At 44.8% G+C, this 24,490-nt stretch overlaps 1 protein-coding gene across 2 annotated transcripts in view; it reads right to left on the bottom strand.

The window, feature by feature from the left end:
* LOC126354460 (15-hydroxyprostaglandin dehydrogenase [NAD(+)]-like) overlaps nt 1-24,490 on the bottom strand; it is a 191,337-nt gene that overhangs the window by 15,332 nt on the left and 151,515 nt on the right. Inside the window, exon 5 of one of the 2 annotated variants that reach the window (XM_050004158.1) lies at nt 7,568-7,741. The exons of the other annotated variant lie outside the window; for it this stretch is intronic. Within the exon in view, the coding sequence (XP_049860115.1) occupies nt 7,568-7,741 (174 nt within the window). The remainder of the gene's footprint in view (nt 1-7,567; nt 7,742-24,490) is intronic. 2 annotated transcript variants of the gene reach the window in all.

Here is a 24,490-nt window from a genome sequence, read left to right as displayed (position 1 = left end):
TCATCACGCGAGAGTTACGGAAATGCTTCAGAAACTCGGGTGGGTGTCTCTAGAGGAAAGGAGGCGTTCTTTTCGTGAATCGCTACTGAGGAGATTTAGAGAACCAGCATTTGAGGCTGATTGGAGTACAATTTTACTGCTGCCAAGTTACATTTCGCGGAAAGACCACAAAGATAAGAGAGATTAGGGGTCGTACAGAGGCTCATAGGCAGTCATTTTTCCCTCGTTCTGTTTGGGAGTGGAACATGGAGAGAAAGTGCTAGTTGTGGTACGAGGTACCCTCCGCCACGCACCGTATGGTGGATTGTGGAGAATGTATGTAGATGTAGAACTGCCCAAAAATTGCAAAGATGCATTTTTTGCTGTCTCAATACCAGTACGAGATTGTGTATCGCCCGACAGCTTAACATGGTAAAGCGGACGCAGTTTCACGTCTTCCGATTGGCCCTGATAACCGATTTTGACGCTTCTGCTGTATCTTGTCACATCGATGCTCACGATTCTGAATTGCTTCAGTCCTCTCCTCTGAAGTATAGGGAAACTGCACAGGCCACGGAAGCTGACTCAGATCTGAACATTTTGCTAAAATACATTCGCTCATCTTGGCCTCGTTCATTCCATAGCTTAAAGAACTCTGTAGTGCGCCGATACTTTGCACGTCAGCATAGACCCACTGTATAGCAAGGTGTGATTCTTCTTCAAAATGACAGTGGAAAAACGCATGTGTTGAGCCCTAAGGTCTTGAGAAAAGAAGTGTTGCAAGGACACGGGGGGACTGTTCGTACGAAACAGTCAGCGTGTCGCCACTTTACCCGGCAGTGTATGGATACCCTCAGATGACGCACAGTGCCACGCAAGAGCGGAAAATCAGTCCGCAAACGCCATGACAATGTGTGCACATAGACTTTGCGGGTCCTTCCTGGAACATTCGTTGGTTGACTGCGGTACGCTCTCATCGTAGGTTTCCTTTTGGTATGCTAATGAACTCGACAACGTCACGTAGCACAGTTCTGGCGTTGTCTATTTTTTGCCTCGAAGGTTTTCCTGAAGTCACAGTGTCGGAGCCCTAGCTGACTTCAAATGAATTTGAAACATTTTGTGAATGCTGTGTGTAACGGAATCTACACTCCTGGAAGTGGAAAAAAGAACACATTGACACCGGTGTGTCAGACCCACCATACTTGCTCCGGACACTGCGAGAGGGCTGTACAAGCAATGATCACACGCACGGCGCAGCGGACACACCAGGAACCGCGGTGTTGGCCGTCGAATGGCGCTAGCTGCGCAGCATTTGTGCACCGCCGCCGTCAGTGTTAGCCAGTTTGCCGTGACATACGGAGCTCCATCGCAGTCTTTAACATTGGTAGCATGCCTCGACAGTGTGGACGTGAACCGTATGTGCAGTTGACGGACTTTGAGCGAGGGCGTATTGTAGGCATGCGGGAGGCCGGGTGGACGTACCGCCGAATTGCTCAACACGTGGGGCGTGAGGTCTCCACAGTACATCGATGTTGTCGCCAGTGGTCGGCGGAAGGTGCACGTGCCCGTCGACCTGGGACCGGACCGCAGCGACGCACGGATGCACGCCAAGACCGTAGGATCCTACGCAGTGCCGTAGGGGACCGCACCGCCACTTCCCAGCAAATTTGGGACACTGTTGCTCCTGGGGTATCGGCGAGGACCATTCGCAACCGTCTCCATGAAGCTGGGCTACGGTCCCGCACACCGTTAGGCCGTCTTCCGCTCACGCCCCAACATCGTGCAGCCCGCCTCCAGTGGTGTCGCGACGGGCGTGAATGGAGGGACGAAAGGAGACGTGTCGTCTTCAGCGATGAGAGTCGCTTCTGCCTTGGTGCCAATGATGGTCGTATGCGTGTTTGGCGCCGTGCAGGTGAGCGCCACAATCAGGACTGCATACGACCGAGGCACACAGGGCCAACACCCGGCATCATGGTGTGGGGAGCGATCTCCTACACTGGCCGTACACGTCTGGTGATCGTCGAGGGGACACTGAATTGTGCTCGGTACATCCAAACCGTCATCGAACCCATCGTTCTACCATTCCTAGACCGGCAAGGGAACTTGCTGTTCCAACAGGACAATGCACGTCCGCATGTATCCCGTGCCACCCAACGTGCTCTAGAAGGTGTAAGTCAACTACCCTGGCCAGCAAGATCTCCGGATCTGTCCCCCATTGAGCATGTTTGGGACTGGATGAAGCGTCGTCTCACGCGGTCTGCACGTCCAGCACGAACGCTGGTCCAACTGAGGCGCCAGGTGGAAATGGCATGGCAAACCGTTCCACAGGACTACATCCAGCATCTCTACGATCGTCCAGCACGAACGCTGGTCCAACTGAGGCGCCAGGTGGAAATGGCATGGCAAACCGTTCCACAGGACTACATCCAGCATCTCTACGATCGTCTCCATGGGAGAATAGCAGCCTGCATTGCTGCGAAAGGTGGATATACACTGTACTAGTGCCGACATTGTGCATGCTCTGTTGCCTGTGTCTATGTGCCTGTGGTTCTGTCAGTGTGATCATGTGATGTATCTGACCCCAGGAATGTGTCAATAAAGTTTCCCCTTCCTGGGACAATGAATTCACGGTGTTCTTATTTCAATTTCCAGGAGTGTATTAAAGGCTTTACTTTACCGAAGGATGCGATACCCTTCAAATTCAACCAGTTTAACGAGTATTTATGATTATAGAAAAGTTATTGTGTATGTTACCAATGATTGCACAACATGTCTCCATAAACAGTGAATCCATTAAATTATACTGAATAACTGACCCACACAAAAGTTAATATCGCTTGATCACTGATACAGCAAATGTCATGATGTAAAAACACTAAGTTCATCTTAAATAATTAATACGAAGTACGAAAACTAGTGACCAACTGGCGTATTTTGGATCTCCTTAAATAAAAATCACCCAGTGAAACCTATTTGTTCACTAGGACTGTTTTCACTCAGTATTCACGTAATCAATCCTATTTTAGACGAAAACCAATGTAATTCTTAATAATTCATGTTATTTACTTATTTATGCAAATTAGAGAAGTCAATTGATAAACTTATAAAAAACGGCCTTTTTGTAACAAAACATTATTCTGTCAAGTCAACAAATCTGTCATTTTAATAGCATGATAAATTATGTCACTCGAAGTAAATTAATAACTTTTCTGCACATATTATGATAACAGATGTACATGTGACTTATAAACTATATCTCTTTTTAGTAGTTCTTTGACAAGGTTATAAATACAAGCAGCAAGAAGGGTTGAGGGCGCAGTCGGAATGTCGGTTTGGTAAAGTGTGTACTATGTGTGTTATTGTTTGAGGTGGATAAACAATGCATAGAACATGTAAAAGAAGTACTACTTTGTGTTGTGTCATTGTCTTTGGTGGACAGTGGAATTAAGATGGCCACCAGAGAAATATTTGAAGTTTAAATATTTGTGGGTTTCGCTCGTTATTTATCATCAAAAGCACATCAAAAACACGGGACTTGATCTTTTTACCCCTAGACAACCATATTTAGAGCCAGCATCAACATCGAGACACAGCAGCGATCCAGCAAGCAGCAGCGATTACTACAATGCATTTTAATGGTGCCAACCTAACATCAGGTGCTAACAAGCTCCGTAAATGGGAGTGAAATAGTGCGATTACAGCAATTAGCAATATCTACGACTAGGCGACCATTACAAGTGCCATACAGCGTCTAAGAAGTGCACCGTTTCATCCACAGTCAAAGGGCGAAGAGAAACGTTATGTCAGAACCTTCAAGCAGCAGATGGCCAAAATTTGCACACCACACACAAGCGACCAAGCACTGCAACTGTTACTCGTCTCCTATCGTTCTCACCCACGAGATGGACCATCGACGGCGGAATTGTTTCAGGGCCGCCGCCATTGGACACTGCTCCACCTGCTTCACACTCCTCAGCAATGGGCGCCGAAGGAAGGCCGCAAGTATCGCTTCGCGCCGCATGATATTGTGTGTTTCAGGGTTTTTAGCGGCAGCAGACAGTGGGCGCGAGGCGAAATCGTCCGTCGACTTGGTGCTTGCATGTATCTCATTTCAAGCCCAGACGGATTGCAGCGCCGAGATCACAATCAACTTGAGCCGTGCGTGTCTCGTATTCCCGCCATCATGTATTTTACACCCTGTTTTTAACGTACTTACACCTCACTACGTTAATTTAAATTACTACTGTCACTGAGTTGCTGCTTTGCCTGACTGTGACCGTTGCTAGCAGCGCGTATCGATATATCCCCTCTCGTAATATCTTTGCTCAACTGCTATTACTTCCCGGTCGTTGTCTGTCGTAGGCGAGTTCGGGTCTGCCAGTCAGTTGGAACACGTGTGGAGCGCAGTCCTGACCTGCAGTCGGGTTGGAGTGCGTGTGCGTGCGTGCGTGCGTGCGTGCGTGCGTGCGTGCGTGTGTGTCGACTCCCAATTTGTCTTCGCGCGTGCTTAGTTACTGACGGGTATCGTTCAGGTCTTCGTGCAAGTGTTTATCAGGTTGTGTGTGTAGTTGGCGTTATTTTCCTTGACAAGTTATTTTAAATGTTGTCGGCGTACTCGCTCTGAGAGGTCGGTCGTCTCATCGGGCGACATGTAACTAGTTCTCCGAGCGCTTCTGGGCCCCTTCAGCTACCATCTTGTGGAACTTAGTCCTATCCTGGTGCAGGGATGTTGTTTAGCCAGTGAGCGTGTTTCCTCTGCATGGTTAGGTCCGAGCTAGTACTCCCGCCGTCGTGCGGAAGTGAGTGGGAGACGCAGCAGCAGTGCAGTCGCGACGGAGCAGCAGTCGTGGACGGGCCAGTGGGCAGTCGGTCGGTTGCTCAGGACCAAGGAAGTTATCTCCGCGCGGTGCAGTCGGCTGGTTCCGCTGGCGGTCCCTGTGCAGTGTCGGAGCGTGTGTGGAGCTCTCCGATCGCTACGAGCTTCGTGATTCACCGACCCAGGACGTCAAAGCTGAGTAATGGTTTCAAGTACCCAAGCCATGTCTATTCGTGTTTTGGTGGTTCGTTTCGGTGGTTCGCTGTTGGGGAGGTTTCCCTGTGAGCAACACCGACTGTTTGTATTGCTGAAATTTAGCCGCCCTGCAGTGGAACTAACTATATTGGTTGACTACAATCCAAATGCACCAGCGGAATTTTCTGCCTTGTGGCCATTAGTGTTCCGGTTACCTGCCCTGGGCACTAATGTAATTTCAGGCAGTGTCCTTTCCTCACCTGTTGTCGCTGTCCAACACGGTGTGTAGTTTTGACAGCTTAATAAAATGGTTCAAATGGCTCTGACCATTATGGGACTTAACTTCTAAGGTCATCAGTCCCCTATAACTTAGAACTACTTAAACCTAACTAACCTAAGTACGTCACACACATCCATGGCCGACAGCTTATTACATATACATATTTGATTGTAGTTAGTCAGGCCCGTAACATTTTGTGTTTGAATTCCCATGTACCGACTGATGGCAGCAAGTCGTTGTGTCGGTTGGTCTGTGGCTGTCCGTTGGTTGGGTTCCGACGGATCAAATGTAGTTGGGCTCACCACCTGTCTCACCTAAGTGAACGAGGGCAGACCAATCTCCCAGCAGGCTTCTGAGTGCTGTTGTCTTTACTGTCTTTCTCACCGGTGTTTAATTGTCTGTTTATAATCATAGGCAATGATAAAAGAAAAATTCTTCGTTTTACTGTGTTTATGTAAGTTTCAATTCCAGCAACTGGATATTTGCTAAAAAGGTTGTCGCCGTTGTGTTATCTTTTCTTTTCGTCCAGTTTCAGCTACTTAAAATTTAAGGCTTATGGTTATATTTTTTTTAAGTTTTGGAAAATTAATTGTTGGCCTTCAGCCTTGGAATCTTGTTATTAAAATTACCTTTCAAGCTTAAACCCCAAGACCTTATGGTTTTAAAACATTTTGAAATTTAATTGTGGCTTTCAGCCGTTTGTATTACACCTTGCATATGTTTGTTCTATCTAACTTTGCCTTGGCCGACCGCGGTGGTCTAGCGGTTCAGGCGCTCAGTCCGGAACCGCGGGACTGCTACGGTCGTAGGTTCGAATCCTGACGTGTGTGATGTCCTTAGGATAGTTAGGTTTAAGTAGTTATAGGTTCTTAGGGGACTGATGACCACAGATGTTAAGTCCCATAGTGCTCAGAGCCATTTTTTTTTACTTTTGTCTTGAGGCTTTCCACCTAGTTCTGAAATATATATTTTTAATTATTTTATTTGCATTTAGCTGCATTTTTATCTTGTTGATTTTTAAAATTCCTTCAGCCATGAAAGTGTTGCATTTTGAAACTCGTAGTTCTAAATGTTAGGCTATGTGCCGCTTTGGTTGTAAATTTGTTATTAAATTACAATGAATTACAATTTTAAGGTGAAAGTGACCCCAACCTTATTTGGACCTTTCAACAATCCTGATCACCTGTTCTGCCCAGAGCGCTTAGCGGACGTCTCACAACCTCGCCTCTGTCATGTGCACGGTGATCCTGGATCTCTTACCCCAGATTCACGGATCCTGAGGACAGCGCGGCCACAGCAGCCGCCAGAGGGTGTCTTCACGACACCGCGAGAAGACTGCATGGAGACGGAGCCTTCGCATCCTCTCGTCCTACCATTGGAGCTAGACCCCGCCACCCCGCAGCAGCCGACGCCTTCTACATCTGGTTACGGGCCCCAGGAGAAGGACGCGTACCCTTTTTGTGGTTCCACGGGACGTTTCCATCAGAGCGAAGGCGAGATGGCAGGGTCTGATTTCCCCTCCAGCCACAACTTCCGATCCATCAGAGCATCAACGACTCTGCTTCTCCCCCCCTCCCCCTCCTCATCGCTATTGTGTTAAATATACGGTGCCGGTCCGACGTCTTTTTTTTTTGGGGGGGGGGGGGGAAATGATACAGTGTAAAGTCAGCGCCGGCACACCAGTCGAGCACGACAGATGGCTGTGAGAAGAGGTCAGCCAATAGCATGCTGACCGACCTCCCTTCAGGACGACAACGCAACAGCAAGGGCCCCGAGAAGAAAAGGACATAAGCGCCGTGACCGACTGGTTGCAACCCACTTCGATAGCAGCTTCAATGTTAGCCACTTCATTAGCCGATGCATTGTAGCCTGTTCATTAGAATCTCTGTGTAACTCAGTTAGAGATCAGCAGTCACTACAGTTCAGTTGACTAGACTTTTGTTAGTAGCAGTCGCTGGGACCAGAAGTATTACCTGTGTTTGTCTATTCTGAAGAAGACTGACTCAAAGTTAACTATTGTATATGTCTTGTTATAACTCATTTATACTAGTTGTTTGATTGTTTGTCAAGCCAACCGAGTATGCAGAGTTCCTAGACACACCATAGAAAACATGGCCACCTTAACTGTAAAATGTTTGAATGTGGCAGGCTGAGCACACATAGCAGTACGGTGAAATTTCTTAACGGTGCCTTTGAGATTCTTGCAAAGTAAATGTCAAAACTCTTCACACTCACAACTTGCACATATGCTGGACATTAGAAGTGCTTCAGGTAACGGCGCCTGAATCGGTACTCACCCCGTAGGAGCGCGTCATGGCACACACGGCGTGCTTGGTGCCGCAGTAGATAGGCGTATGGGGGTAGGCGTCGAGGCCCGCCACGGACGACACGTTGACCACCAGACCGCCGGCGCCGCCGTTCTGCTTGCCCATGTACTTGTGCGCCAGCAGGATGCCGTGCACCACGCCCTTCTGTAGGAACACACAAAGCACCAAACGTGTTCAACCGCACAGGGTCACTTCTGTCATTCCAATCACTCAGCTAATGTCGAAACAATTGTGCCACAGAATCTTAAGACAAGGCACCTATAAAATCATCATCCGCCATACCTGCCAATTCCCACAGAACTAATCCGAGGACAGTCACAAATATTTGCTACTATCTGTTACTCCCAGCAACACTCGCATACCAGCACTTCTGTTATGTTGAGTGATGCTGAGTAAGTAGACTACTGCACTTGCAATAGCGTCAGCGGCTCTCCGTGTCTGCCAGTTGGGGTAAGCATAGCACGATGCGTCTCCCCTCTTCCTCCGCCCCTTCCAAAAACTCGAACACACGACGGACTGGCAGGCATACACCGCCGCTGAGAAGCGGTGCGTGCAGACGGACTTGTGCAGACGCACTCATCCAAGCAATGTGATATTGAACTAGCCCTATACATTACACATTGTGTACAGTAGGCAACAAATTACACTGTTGGCCATTAAAATTGCTACACCACGAAGATGAAGTGCTACAGATCCGAAATTTAACCGACAGGAAGAAGATGCTGTGATATGCAAATGATTAGCTTTTCAGAGCATTCACAGAAGGTTGGTGCCGGTGGCGACACCTACAACGTGCTCACACGAGGAAAGTTTCCAACCGATTTCTGATACACAAACAGGAGTTGATCGGCGTTGCCTGGTAAAACGTTGTTGTGATGCCTCGTTTAAGGAGGAGAAATGCGTACCATCACATTTTCGACTTTGATAAAGGTCGGATTGTAGCCTATCGCGATTGCGGTTTATCATACCGCGACATTGCTGCTCGTGTTGGTCGAGATACAATGAATGTTTGCAAAATACGGAACGCCGTGCTGGATCCCAACGGCCTCGTATCACTAGCAGTCCAGTTCACAGGCATCTTATCCGCATGGCTGTAACGGATCGTGCAGCCACGTCTCGACCCCTGAGTCAACAGATGTGCACGTTTGCAAGACAACAACCATCTGCACGAACAGTTCGACGAGTTTGCAGTAGCATGGACTATCGGCTCTGAGACCATCGCTGTGGTTACCCTTGACGCTGCATCACAGACAGGAGCGCCTGCGATGGTGTACTCGACGACGAACCTGGGTGCACGAATGGCAAAACGTAATTTTTTCGGATGAATCCAGGATCTGCTTAGAGCATCATGATGTTCGCATCCGTGTTTGGCGACATCGCAGAGAAGGCACATTGGAAACCTATATTCGTCATCGCCAACTGGCGTATCACCCGGCGTGATGGTATGGGGTGCCATTGGTTACATGTCTCGGTCACCTCTTGTTCGCATTGACGGCACATTGAACAGTGGACGTTACATTTCAGATGTGTTACGACCCGTAGCTCTACACTACATTCTATCCCTGCAAAACCCTACATTTCAGCAGGATAACGCACGACCGCGTGTTGCACGCCTTGTACGGGCGTTTCTGGTTACAGAAAATGTTCGACTGCTGCCCTGGCCAGCACATTCTCCAGATCTCTCACCAACTGAAAACGTCTGGTCAATGGTGGCCGAGCTACTGGCTCGTCACAATACGCCAGTCACTACTCTTGATGAACTGTGGTATCGTGTTGAAGCTGCATGGGCAGCTGTACCTGTACACGCCATCCAAGCTCTGTTTGACTCAACGCCCAGGCGTATCAAGGCGGTTATGACGGCCAGAGGTGGTTGTTCTGGGTACTGATTTGTCAGAATCTATGCACCCAAATTGCGTGAAAATGTAATCACATGTCAGTTCTACTAAAATAGATTTGTCAAATGAATACCCGTTTATCATCTGCATTTCTTCTTTGTGTAGCAATTTTAATGGCCAATAGTGTATACATTCTACAGTGCGTACAGTGTGCAACAAATTTAGCAACATTTTAACATGGTGTAAGGTCATTCACTGATGTAAAAAACATGTTTCGTCCCCTAAATCACCCTTTTAAGCGTCCATTTTTCTTTCTTTCTAATTTCTGAAGTAGCCTATGTTCCTCCTCAGGGTTCAAGATTTCTCCATAACAAATTTCATAAAAATCTGTTCACATTTTTAGAAGTGAAAATGTGACAGATTTACTGTCGCATATATACTGACAGGAAAAAATTCGTTACGCCTAGAAGGAGTTCTGCGACGTAAGCGGAAGTCTGTAGGAGCGTTTCTAAATCTGAAAGGTAATGTGCCATAAGCGTGGTACTAGCAGCGCCACTACGGTGATGCAGTTCAGGTTTGTTTTAAATACGCTCCGGCCGCTGTGGCCGTGCGCTTCTAGGCGCTTCAGTCCGGAAAGCTACGGTCGCAGGTTCGAATCTTGCCTCGGGCATGAATGTCTGTGATGTCCTTAAGTTGGCTAGGTTTAAGGAGTTCTAAGTCTAGGGGACTGATGACCTCAGATGTTAAGTCCCATTGTGCCCAGTGCCATTTGAACCATTTTTAAATACGCCCCGTTACAGTTGTGTGTCATAGTTACCTTTGGGATTCGACATGGAAGTTGATATTAGTCACAGTGCCTTTAAGGCGACAAACTCGCCACTGTCATCATCTAACTGAGTTTGAACGATGTCATGCAATATAATTACAAGAAGCTGACTGTTTCTTCTGCGATACTGCACAAAGAATTGGCAGGAATGTAACTATTTCACAGGTTTCTGCAGCGGTTGTCACGAGAATGTACGGACGCATAAAGACCGGGCTCCATATGAGCACATGGCGCTAACGAGATCATCGTTTTCAGCGTATGGCTCAGACGCATCATACTGCACCTGCAGCAGCAATTTCCAGAGCACCAGAGTAACACAACAAACTGTTACAACTCGGTTACTTCTGGGACAGCCCCCAGCCAAACGTCCTGTAGCGTGCATTCCACAGACTCGAAACCACCGTCATTTGCGTGGTGTCAAGCGAGACCTCACTGGAGGCCAGCATGAAGATCTCTTGTGTTTTCTGATGAAAACTGGTTCTGCCTCGGCCCCAGTGATGGCCGTGTGTTGGTTAACAGGAGGCCTGGAGTTATGGTCTTTGGTGCGATATCATATCACAGCACGAACACTCTTGTGGTTTTACCATACATCCTGACTGAAATTGTGTACGTTAGTCTGCTGATTCCAACTGTTGTGCTGCCTTCACGATCAGAATCCATGTAGGATTTCCAACAGGATAATGCTCGCTCGCGTACCACTGTTGTAACACACAATGCTCTATATTATGTCGATATGTTGTCATGGCCAGCTAGATCACCAGGTTTCTCACCAATCGAGCACAAACGCAACATCATCAGGCGACAACTCTAGCGTCATCCATAAACAGCATTAACCGTCCCTGTATTGGACCAAGTGCAACTGGCGTGAACCTCTATCCCACAAATCTACGTCCAGCACCTGTGCAACATAATACATGCACGTTTAAATTTTTGCATTCAACCTTCTGGCAGTTAACGATTATTAATGTACCAGCATTTCACATTTCGGATGGCTTATCTCGCAATGCTCCAATGTTAATGAATAAATATGTCACCTCGACAGATGTGTGCCAGATGTACAGGCTGGTCACATGTTGGATGTGTACATCAGAAGAATATTTCGCATTTCATTTGTGACATCTGTAAAACAATGACTTACACAATGGTAAACTGTGCTCAAATAATAACGATAAGTTCACATGCTCGTGTGTTATGTCATTATTCAGTAAATACCATTACAGCATATAATTAACCAGCGATATTATCACAGAAAAGACAATGGAAGATATTATGCTTTCTACAAGCCGTCTATTTGTAGCTCTTTTACTATTGATGTAGTAGCAGTTGTTGTTGTTGTTGTTGTGGTCTTCAGTCCAGAGACTGAGCTCTCCATGCTACTCTATCCTGTGCAAGCTTCTTCATGTCCCAGTACCTACGGCAACCTACACCCTTCGAAATCTGTTTAGTGTATTCGCCTCTCGGTCTCCTCCTTCGATTTTTACCCTGCACGCTGCCCTCCAATGCTAAACTGGCGATCCCTTGATGCCGCAGAACATGTCCTACCAACCGATCGCTTCTTCTAGTCAAGTTGTGCCACAAATTTCTACTCTCCCCAGTTCTATTCAATACCTCCCCATTAATGACGTGATCTACACATTTAATCTTCTGCATTCTTCTGAAGCGCCACATTTCGAAAGCTTCTATTCTCTTCTTGGCTAAACTATTTATAGTCCACGTTTCGCTTCCATGCATGGCTACACTCCATACAAAAACTTTCAGAAACGACTTCCTGACACTTAAATCTATATTCGATGTTAACAAATTTCTCTTCTTCAGGAACGCTTTCCTTGCCATTGCCAGTCTACATTTTATATCCTCTCTACTTCGACCATCATCAGTTATTTTGCTCCCCAAATAGCAAAACTCATTTACTACTTTAAGCGTCTCATTCCTAATCTAATTACCGTAGCATTACCCGATATAATTCGACTACATTCCATTATCCTCGTTTTGCTTTTGTTGATGTTCGTCTTATATCCTCCTTTCGAGACACTGTCCATTCCGTTCAGTTGCTCTTCCAGGTCCTTTGCTGTCTCTGACAGAATTACAGTAACCTCAAAGTTCTTATTTCTGCTCCATAAATTTTAATTCCTAGTCCGAATTTTTCTTTTGTTTCCTTTACTGCTAGCTCAATATACAGATAACATCGGGGATGGGTTACAAACCTGTCTCACTCCCTTCCCAACCACTGCTTCCCTTTCATGCCCCTCGACTCTTGTAACTGCTATCTGGCTTCTGAAGAAATTGTAAATAGCCATTCGCTCCCTATATTTTACCCCTGCCAAATTCAAAATGTGAAAGAGAGTATTCCAGTCAACATTGTAAAAAACTTTCTCTAAGTCTACAAATGCTGGAAACGTAGGTTTGCCTTTCCTTATCTATTTTGTCAGATAAGTCGTAGGATCAGTGTTGCCTCACGTGTTCCAACATTTCTACGGAATCCAAACTGATCTTCCCCGAGGTCGGCTTCTAGCAGTTTTTCCATTCGTCTGTAAATAATTCGTGTTAGTATTTTGCAGCCGTGGCTTATTAAACTGATAGTTCGGTAATTTTAACATCTGTTAACACCTGATTTCTTTGGGATTGGAATTTCACCTGTCTCATACATCTTGCTCACCGGATGGTAGAGTTTTGTCAGGACTGACCCTCCCAAGGCCGTCAGTAGTTCCAATGGAATGTTGTCTACTCTGGGGGCCTTGTTTCGATTCAGGTCCTTCAGTGCTCTGTCAAGCTATTCACACAGTATCATATCTCCTATTTCATCTTCATCTACATTCTCTCCCATTTCCATTATACTGTCCTCAAGTAATCGTCCTTGTATAGACCCCCTATATACTCCTTCCACATTTCTGCTTTCCCTTCTTTTCTTAGAACTGGGTTTCCATCTGAGCTCTTGATATTCATTGAAGTGGTTCTCTTTTCTCCAAAGGTCTCTTTAATTTTCCTGTAGGTAGTATATATCTTACCCCTACTGATATGCGCTTTTAAACCCTTACATTTGTCCTCTAGCCGTCCCTGCTTAGCCATTTTGCACTGCCTGTCGATCTCATTTTTGAGACGTTTGTATCCCTTTTTGCCTGCTTCCTTACTGCATTTTTGTATTTTCTCCTTTCATCAATTAAATTCAATATTTCTTCTGTTACCCAAGCTTTTCTGTTAGCCCTCGTCTTTTTACGTATTTGATTCTCTGCTGACTTCACCATTTCATCTCTCAAAGCTACCCATTCTTCTTCTATTGTATTTCTTTCCCCCATTCTTGTCAATCGTTCCCTACTGCTCTCCCTGGAACTCTCTAGAACCTCTGGTTCTTTCAGTTTATCCAGGTCCCATCTCCTCAAATTCCCATCTTTTTGCAGTTTCTTCAGTTTTAATCTATAGTTCATAACCAACAGATCTTGGTTAGAGTCCAGATCTGCTTCTGTAAATGTCTTACAATTTAAAACCTGGTTCCTGAATCTTTGTCTTACCATTATATAATCTATCTGATACCTTCTAGTATCTTAGACCTTCCAGTATCTCTCGGCTTCTTTCATGTATACAACCTTCTTTTATAATCCTTGAACCAAGCGTTAGCTATGATTAAGTTATGCTCTCTGCAAAATTCAGTAGGTGGCTTCCTCTTTCATTCCTTTCTCCCATTCCATATTCACCTACTACGTTTCCTTCTCTTTCTTTTCCTACTATCGAGTTTCAGTCACACTCGACTATTAAATTTTTGTCTCCTGTCAGTATCTGAACAATTTCTTTTATTTTATCATACATTTCTTCAATCTCTTCATCATCCGCGGAGCTAGTTGGCATGTAAATTTGAACTTATGTGATAGGCGTGGGCTTCGTATCTATCTTGGCGTTCACTATGCTTTTCGTAGTAGCTTGCTCGCATTCCTATTTTCTAATTCATTATTAAACCTAGTCCTGCATTACTCCTATTTGATTTTGTATTTAGAGCACTGTATTCTCCTGACCATAAGTCTTGTTCCTTTTGCCACCGAACCTCACTATTTCCCACTATATCTAACTTTAACCTATCCATTTCCATTTTTAAATTTTCTAACCTACCTGCCCGATTAAGGGATCTGACATTCCACCCTCCCATCCATAGAACGCCAGGTTTCTTTCTCCTGATAACAACGTCCTCCTGAGTAATCCCCGCCCTGAGATTCGAATGGGGGACTATTTTACATCCGGAATATTACACCCGGGAGGGCGCCATCATTATTTAACCATACAGTAGAGCTGCATGCATTCGGGAAAAATTACGGCTGTAGTTTCCCCTTCCTTTCAGCCGATCGCAGTACCAGCACAGCAAAGCCGTTTTGGTTAGTGTTATAAGGCCAGATTAGCCAGTGATCCAGACTTTTGCCCCTTCAACTATTGAAAAGGCTGCTGCCCGTCTTCAGGAACCACACGTTTGTCTGGCCTCTCAACAGATACCCTCCATTCTGGTTGCACCTACGGTACGGCTATCTGTATCGCTGAGGCACGGGAGCCTCCCCACCAACGGTCCATGGTTCATGGGGGGGGGCGTCGATGCAGTTAAGAACTATAAATAAAAAGTAAAAATCATTACACTATGCTATTTATAGAACATATCGTGAGATGAGTCAATAGTACATTAATACTACGGTCAACCACCACAGTTACCCAATAAAGTCAATAACTTATCCCAGACGATAATGCACGACTCTCAACTACCAGAAAAGAAGTCGAGGAGCGCTGCTGTGGCGTCACGTGACTAGGCAGTTAGCGACCTTAAGTATGTGAATCAGGTCCGTGGGTCACCAAAGGCTGCCCATGGCTGGTACAGTGTATCATTTTCTAAGAAAAGTAACAATACGACACGACGCTACCCTCCTCGTCACCACGCACTCTGATGATGCTAAACATCATGACCGCCGTCTGGCGCGATGCAGGCACGTGATGCGGCCACCAAATTCTGCTTATCTGAGCCCGACTGAAAACATCTCGGACGCTACCGTCGCCAGCTCCGCGCTCATAGAACACCAGCTTGCTATTTATGGGATTTGTGTAACCTGTGAGTAGACATCACGTGCGAGATACGTCCGGAAACCTGCTAAGTGCATGTAGAAAGTGTGACATGCCAAATCGCTACTGTAGAGCGATCCAAAGGTGGACCAGCATGCTGTTAAGCAGGTAGTATAACGTTTTGAGTCGTCTGTGCAAATAGGATAAAAATGTGGCTGTAAAGAAATGAAACAGCCAGCACAACCTTTTTCGCATGTTACTTAATGTCTGTTTTCCTTGTGTGGTCACATAGCGTAGAAATCATACTCTGTACCGTCCACCACTTCTGCGTAGTGGTCCTTCTTCAGTGTCTTCCACTTACCACGTTGATGTCGATTTCCTTCTCCCAAACCGCATCTCTCATGATGCCTGCATTGTTGATAACAATGTCCAGACGGTTGAATGTGGATTTGGCTGCCTTGAAGGCCTCTGCAACAACAATAAACGGACACCATTAATAAAAGTCTCGACATGTTTGCATACAAACACAACAGATGTTGGCTTACTGCAAGAGCAAGTTAAGTGCAGGTTTAGTCAATTTTGGGTTATTGATCCATTCTTTATCATAAAATGAGTATGTTTCGTACGGGAAAAGCAGTTAAGTGCAGTTCTCACTCTGAGGTAAACAGACGAGGCAGAGGTCAGGTAAGCGCTTAGTTGATCATACGAAACAGCTAAGATCAATTAAAAGATTTTTCCAGCACGTTGCCAATAGGTTTGGTAAAAGAATAAATCATGAATTGCACCTCATGGATACCAGCACAAAAGGTGCACAGTATACCGAATGTACAGTTTATCAGTGTATTAGAGTGAGCCAGTGTTTCTTAGCTACTAAACAGCGATCTGAAATTGGTGTACAATATTACACTACCTTAATGTCTGACATAACAATATTACACTATATAAACAGTGTGACATACATATTACTGTCTGGTCCGTTATTTGAAAGATAACGAAGACAGATTTTACACTGAAGCGGCAAAGAAACTGGTATAGGCAACCGTATTCAAATACAAACATGTAAACGGGAAGAATATGGCGCTGCCGTCGGAAACGCCTATATAAAACAAGTCTCTGGCGCAATTTTTAGATCGTTTAATGCTGCTACAATGGCAGGTTACCAAAATTTAAGTGAGTTTGAACGTGGTCTTATAGTCAGTACAGGAGCAATGGGACACACCATCCCCAAGTGGGGATTTTTTCTTACGACCGTGTCACGAGCGTAGCATGAATATCAGGAATCCGGTAAAACATCAAAATTCCGACATCACTGCTGCGGGAAAAAAGATTCTGCAAGGACGGGACCAATGACGACTGGAGAGAATCGTTCAACGTAACAGCAGTGCAACCCTTCCTCGCCGGCCGTTGTGTCCGAGCGGCTCTAGGCGCTTCAGTCTGGAGCCGCGCGACCGCTAAGGTCGCAGGTTCGAATCCTGCCTCGGGCATGGATGTGTGTGATGTCCTTAGGTTGGTTAGGTTTAATTAGTTATAAGTTCTAGGCGACTGATGATCTCAGAAGTTAAGTTGCATAGTGTTCAGGGCCATTTAGCCAATTTTTATGACACTTAGGTATTCTAAATACGCACAAATTAATTTTATTTCATATTTATATCTTAAGGAAATGAATGTGAATAATCAAGTGCGTTAGTTGGAAACGAAACAGTTGATACACGCAGAGTATACGATTAGGTCCCCCTATAATAGCAGAAGAAAACTCAGAGCAGTAATTTTACCAACTGAGTGAGGGGGAGGGGGGAGAGCAGGATGCTTTTAATGGAATGGTCAAGCACATTGCACAAGAATATAATGCTGACTCCGATGACTCTGACAATTAACTTGAGTATAAACCAACCTGCAGTGATACAGATCTCCTGAATAAATAAACCAGTGCAGTAAAAGAGAATTTCAGCGGTAAACGATCGAGATCAAAAATGTGATCCCGAAAATTGGGAAAGAGTTGTACCTGAGATTAAAAATCCAAAGCCAGTTAGCTGTGAAAGATGTAGACACAAGTGCGACAAAGGTTTTTTGGATGAAATGAGGTATTACTTTTGAAGAAGCTTCTGCACATGTGATTACACAAGGCAGAAGGATTTTGTTCTTGGTAACACTATGAGTGTACCGAAAATCCAAGCCAGGAATCAATCATCAGATCATAAAGAAACACATGTATTTCGTAAAGGACATCCTTTAAATATGACAAATATTGACTTTTAAAGTCCTCAACGTATGATTCTGAGAATAAGTCGCAAGAAAAAGAAGTGCCTGACACAGTTATTAAAAAGGCACTCTTTCCTGAGGAGTATCACAGTTAGTATAAGTCTCTTCCTACTTAATCAGCAGCCACCGACACAGTTCTTGCACAAGGTATAAAGAAAGAAATAACTTCGTCAGTATTTTATAATTATTTACTGGTCTGAAAAAGTGGTTGGTTGTAGTGATTACAATTACTTGGTGATGTGTTTTTATAAAAAATATAATTTTGCTCAAGTAGATAGATAATTTCAGTGATGCCTGCCAAAACCATATAAGTGCAACAATAGCTGTTTTTCGGTTAATTAGTTAAAATAATAATTCATTAACTAGACAGTTATGCATGAAGCATTGCGAGACATCATCATCATCATTATCATTAGTTAATTACTGCAATGTAACAATTCCTTAGATGAAACAGTTATTTGTGAATTAATAAAGACTCTAAAAGTTGAGATCCCTAGTAAATAACCTTTATCGTTGATTAGCGGCTTCTGTAAGCGTGGTTAACATCTTCAGATCTCAATAAAAGGCTATTTCATGTCACCTACAGCAGCTATACACGTATGCGAGGGTCGAGTTGAGCGATTCAGTGGTAAGTCAAGGCCACAATATACAGAGCAATTCACGAAAAGCTCATGCCCATTACCAAACACTACCGTGCACTTCATCCCAGCCAGTCTAGCGCGTCTACATTGCGGGAATGAAGTGCACAGTGTAGTGTGTGATATGGGGCACGAGCATTTGGTGGTTCAAAAATAGTTCAAATGGCTCTGAGCACTGTGGGACTTAACATCTGAGGTCATCAGTCCCCTAGAACTTAGAACTACTTAAACCTAACTAACCTAAGGACATCACACACATCCATGTCCGAGGCAGGATTCGAATCTGCGACCGAACCAGTCTCGCGGTTCCGGACTGCAGCTCCTAGAACAGCACGGCCACCGCGGCCGGCAGCATTTAGTGAATTACTCTATTGTGGTTTCAATCCTGACGTGCCGACGTATTATTCGTCTCGTCCCTCACATACCTGACAATGGTTTAGAAAGAGTACGTGAGTATCATCGTAACTGGAACATTCTTTTTGAAATTCTGAAGATAGCAGGGGTAAAATACAGGGAGTGGAAGGCTGTTCACAACTTCTACAGAAAACAGACAGGAGTTGTACGTGTCGAGGGGCATGAAAGGCAATCTGTGATTGAGAAGGGTGTGAGGCTGAGTTGAAGCCTATCCCCGACGTTATTCAGTCAGTACACGGGACAAGCAGTAAAGTACACCAAAAAAAAATTTGGAGTACAAAGTCCAGTGGGAAGACACAAAAGCTTTGAGTTTCGCCGAAGACATTGTAATTCTTTCAGAGACAGAAAAGGTCTTGGAAGAGCAGTTGAACAGAATAGACAGTGCCTCTAAAGGAGGATACAAGATGAACATCAATGAAAGCAAAACGCTGGTAATGGAATGTAGTCCAAATGAATCAGGTGATGCTGAGGCAATTAGATTAAAGAATGAGACCCTTAAAGTAGTAGATGAGTTTTGCTATTTGGGCAGCAAAATAACCATTGATGGCTGAAGTACAAAGGATATAATATGTAGATTGACAATGGCAAGAAAAGTGTTTCGGAAGAAGAAAACCTGATTAACATGGAATATAAATTTAAGTGTCAGAAATTCTTCTCTGGAAGTATCTGCATGGGATATAGCCATCTGTACATGCGAAACATGGAAGATAAACAGTTTAGACAAGAAGAGAGTATAAGATTTTCAAATGTGATGTTAAAGAAGAATGCTGAAGATTATATGGGTAGATCCCATTAACTAATGTGGAGGTACTGAATAGAATTGGGGAGAAAAGAAATTTGTGGTTCAACCTGATTAGGAGAAGGGATAGGTTCTCAGGACACAATCTGAGACATGAAGTGATCACATGAAGAGAATAAACAGATACAGAAGCACGTAGGTTGGACTAGTTGTTTGTGGATAAAGAAGCTTGTACAGGATAGAGCAGCTTGGAGAGCTGCATCAAAATAACCTTAGAACTGTAAACCACAACAACTTGTACACCTGGTGTAGGAAACATGTAATGATATGTTACCAAGATCTGAAGATGCTGACCATGCTTATCGAAACCCGTGTCCAACAATAAAGATTGGTTAAAAGCGTTCTTGTCTAAGAAGTTCACCTTCTCTCAAGTAACTAAAAATTATGCTTTGTCAAAACTTGCTAAGCCGTAATTAAAGACGTTGTTGCAGGATGCCCAAGCGCGCTTCATTTTATTTTTTCTGATGCCTATTTGAAATAATGGCTGCACACTGCACCAAACGATTCCGGTACTTAAAATTAGTGCCACCACTTCTGTGGCATTTAGTTTCGTATTTTGTTACGTGCTCCTACTTGGAAGTCAGAAACAAATGTTTCTTTGTGTGTGTGTGTTGTGCACTTTGTGTAATTGCTTTTGTTAGGCTGTGACGTAGTGCAGTATCTGAACACTGACATTAGCGCCAGTCGTGGGAGTGAGTTTGATCCAACAACCGTTCAGCAGCACACAGAAGAGACGCAGAGCTCGTGACAGCAGCGCAGCCTCCATCGACACTCACAGTACACGAAGCTTAATGTTTGTGTATTGGTCCCACCTGAGTTTTTGCCTGATTACATCTTAAAATACATTTTCACATTTTTTATTTCATTAGCTTCTGGGTGGGTAATTTCATGAACGTCAACGATAACACTTGAATGAGTACAGTTGCGTCTTAGATTCATAATTTAGTTCCTAAATAAGAAAAATAAATACGTAAACACGTGCTGTCTCACTCTCTCTCTCTCTCTCTCTCTCTCTCTCTCTCTCTCTCTCACTCACTCACACAAAGAGAGAGATCTATTCTGGTTCAGTGTCAACATTTAACACGAATTCCATGAGCAATTTCCAAATGTTTGTATTCCACGTTATCAAATCGGTACATTTGAGGCTAGTTTTTGTTTTAGCTTCACAAGTAGGAAGCGCTCGCGTTACAAAGGTGAGATCACGGCTGCAGTTTCCCACCCATACCACTCAATCTGTAATTGGAAGAAGCATGGACGGAAATGAAAGTAAGCTTCAAGATTTGGATTAAAATACAGGAAGAAAGGATATCAATGATAAGGTTCGCCGATGATATTGGTATCCTAAGTATAAGTGAAGAAAAATTATGGGACCTTTTGAGTGGAATGAACAGTGTAATGAATACAGAATATGGATCGAAAGTAAACCTAAGAAAGAAGAAAGTAATGTTACCGGTAAGTTTGGCACCGAAACTGGTGATCACAAATACCGGGTGATCAAAAAGTCAGTATAAATTTGAAAACTTCATATACCACGGAACAATGTAGATAGAGAGGTAAAAATTGACACACATGCTTGGAATGACATGGTGTTTTATTAGAATAAAAAGAAAAACAAAGTTCACAAAATTTCCGACAGATGGCGCTGGACAGCAAAACGTTTGGTGATGATCGTGTGCTCAGCCGCCACTTCCGTCATGCTTGGCCTCCCAGGTCCCCAGACCAGTCCGTGCGATTATTGGCTTTGGGGTTACCTGAAGTCGCAAGTGTATCGTGATCGACCGACATCTCTAGGGATGCTGAAACATCCGACGCCAATGCCGCACCATAACTCCGGACGTGCTTTACAGTGTTGTTCACAACATTATTCCTCGACTACAGCTGTTTTTGAGGAATGATAGTGGACATATTGAGCATTTCCTGTAAAGATCATCATCTTTGCTTTGTCTTACTTTGTTATGCTAATTATTGCTATTCTGATCAGATGAAGCGCCATCTGTCGGACATGTTTTGAACTTTAGAATTTTTTTGGTTTTAATAAAACCCCATGTCATTCCAAGCATGTGTGTCACTTTGTACCTCTCTATCTACATTATTCCGTGATTTATCAGTTTTCAAATTTATACTGACTTTTTGATCACCCGGTATATTACGTTAAAGAATTCTGCTACTTTGGAATCAAAATAACGCATGACGGATGAAGCAATAAGGTACCATTTGCCTGGTACCTTTGGAAGGGCACGGACGACTTCCTTCCCTATCCTTCCCTAATCCAATGAGACCGATGACCTTGCTGTTTGGTCTCTTCCCCAAACAACCCAAACCCCAACCTCGGAAGATAAGACATTTTACTATGCCAGCGTTGTGCAGAATGAGCAGTAGAATCAATAACATGAAGGGCCTAGGTGGCCTCCTGGAAGACACCTCCAGTGGTTCCAGAGAGGGGGCGCTACCTTCCAGCGAGCTGCTGTTGGTGACGTCCGCTTTCACGAAGACGACCTTCCCCTTTCCGAACTGCTTCTCCAGCTCCTCCACGGCCGTCTTCCCTGCCGCCTCGTCAGCATCCGACGCCACTACCTGAAAAAAAAAAAAAAAAAATCCTGCTGTACGCAAGCAGTCGGCTGAGTCATTAAGTCATGTGAGCGCGCCTCCAGACCTGACTAACTTTCATTGTTAATAAACGCAATTATTTATTTTCAACTTATACCAAATAGATACACGGTTGAAAGATTTACAGTCCTTGTGTAGAGCCTGTTACCAAGGATGTGCAAGTCGTAGGAGACCCTTACCATAGCCAGTTGTGTTGATAGTTGGAGTGGAGCGCGCCTGTTGCCTGACGAACATCTTAGCCGTTCTGAAGCGAATGCCATGAAGCGTTTCCTTCGGTTTAGGAATCAAGTTGATGTCACAAGGACTTAAGTCCGGGGAGGGTGGTGGGTGATACAGCACTTTCCAGCCTCATCGATCGAACAAATCGTTCACAACCTAGGTCGTAGGCGTCCGAGTATTGTACTGTGCAATGCTGGGCGATGTCTCTCTCCAAGCTCTTCATTTCTGGAACATAGCCTGCGGCCAACTAAGAGAAAGAAAAGGCGACTCCTCCTGCATGATCTGCAGTTCATTTTATATAGCGGAAGCTGTGATCGAATTTTTCGGTCGATGGTGCAGGGAATCGCAGTACATCCGTCACACTAGCCACATATAAACCCTTGTGAGTTCAATTTGATTCCTAAATTGTAGGACGAACTTCATGACATTCGCTTCAGAACTGTTTCAGAGATTCGTCAGGCAGCAGACCGCTCCACTCTAACATCTACACAGCTGGCGCTGCGCCTCCTACACCTCCAACATCGCTAACAGCGGGTTACACGAACTTCTGATGACTACGGTGAAGGGCAGTAGAACTTCAAAACATGAATTCATTTTGTGTACGTTGTGAATAAACAGTTGCCACTATTAATGTCCCAGCCCTCTCATATGCTCGGAAAACTTCTGTGAAGTGAATAGCAGAGAATATTTCCCATAGTATCAGCTATTAGAGCCTCTTTTCGTTCCATTCACGTACGGAGCGCCGTAAGAATGAGAGTCCAAATGTATGTGTGAAATCTTAAGGGGCTTAATTGCTAAGGTCCTCAGTCCCTAAGCTTACAAATTACTTAACCTAAATTATCCTAAGGACAAACACACACACCCATGCCCGAGGGAGGACTCGAACCTCCGCCGGAACCAGCCGCACAGCCCATTACTGCAGCGCCCCAGACCGCACAGCCCATGACTGCAGCGACCTAGACCGCTCGGCTAATCGCGCGCGGCAAGATTGAGTGTTCAGGCGCCTATGTGAGAGCTGTAATAAGGCCCATCTTGTCTTCGTGGTCACCACGTAGAGCGTTGTAGTATATGTGTAGATTTATCACTTAAACTTTGTGAGTAGTCTGTCCCCGGTCTTGTTAAGTAGAAAAATTAATTAGAGCATTGTTCTAATTTTGGAGAACTGTCGTCCTCGGATACATTTCCGGATCCTTACTCTGCAGAACACTGATGGGCATGACAGGCGGTGTTCTGCATGGTATACCCGAGGTAGGCAGCGCATTGGTTAGCACGCTGGACTCACATTCGGGAGGACGACGGTTCAAAGCCGTATCCGCCCATCCAGATTTAGGTTTTCCGCTATTTCCCTAAATCAGGCAAGTGCCGAGATGATTCCTTTGAAAGGGCACGGCTAATTTCCTTCCTCATCGTTCCCTAATCCGAGCTTGTCCTCCATCTCTAATCTCCTCCTCCTTAGCACGGTACTGCGTGTTTAAGTTTCTTCCCGTTCCATTCGCGTTATGGGGCGTGGGAAGAATGGCCCCTTAGATGCCTCTGTGCGTCTTGTAAATACTCTGATCTTGTGTCCGCCATCAAGATACGTACAGGACTGATAATACAGCTACACTCTTCACTTAATACTGCTTAATGAATGTTTGTAGATAGGCTTTCACGGAATCGTCAACGGTTCTGGCACATTTTTTGCACCACCCTTCTTCGAATGCGTACACTTTATGATGTCAGTATAATTAGGTACGGGGGTCCCATATTTTTTAATAATATTCCAACAAGGGTCACACAAACCATATTTTCCCACTATCCTGTCATTGAATATATTCTGCAATAATTCATGCATGCATCTGATAAGTAAATTCATCATACACTCCTGGAAATTGAAATAAGAACACCGTGAATTCATTGTCCCAGGAAGGGGAAACTTTATTGACACATTCCTAGGGTCAGGTACATCACATGATCACACTGACAGAACCACAGGCACATAGACACAGGCAACAGAGCATGCACAATGTCGACACTAGTACAGTGTATATCCACCTTTCGCAGCAATGCAGGCTGCTATTCTCCCATGGAGACGATCGTAGAGATGCTGGATGTAGTCCTGTGGAACGGCTTGCCATGCCATTTCCACCTGGCGCCTCAGTTGGACCAGCGTTCGTGCTGGACGTGCAGACCGCGTGAGACGACACTTCATCCAGTCCCAAACATGCTCAATGGGGGACATATCCGGAGATCTTGCTGGCCAGGGTAGTTGACTTACACCTTCTAGAGCAC

Source organism: Schistocerca gregaria, chromosome 3 (assembly GCF_023897955.1).
Source record: "Schistocerca gregaria isolate iqSchGreg1 chromosome 3, iqSchGreg1.2, whole genome shotgun sequence".
In the NCBI taxonomy this organism is placed as follows: domain Eukaryota; kingdom Metazoa; phylum Arthropoda; class Insecta; order Orthoptera; family Acrididae; genus Schistocerca; species Schistocerca gregaria.
Note: the sequence above shows the minus strand (reverse complement) of the source record. Positions and strands in the feature narration are given on the sequence as shown.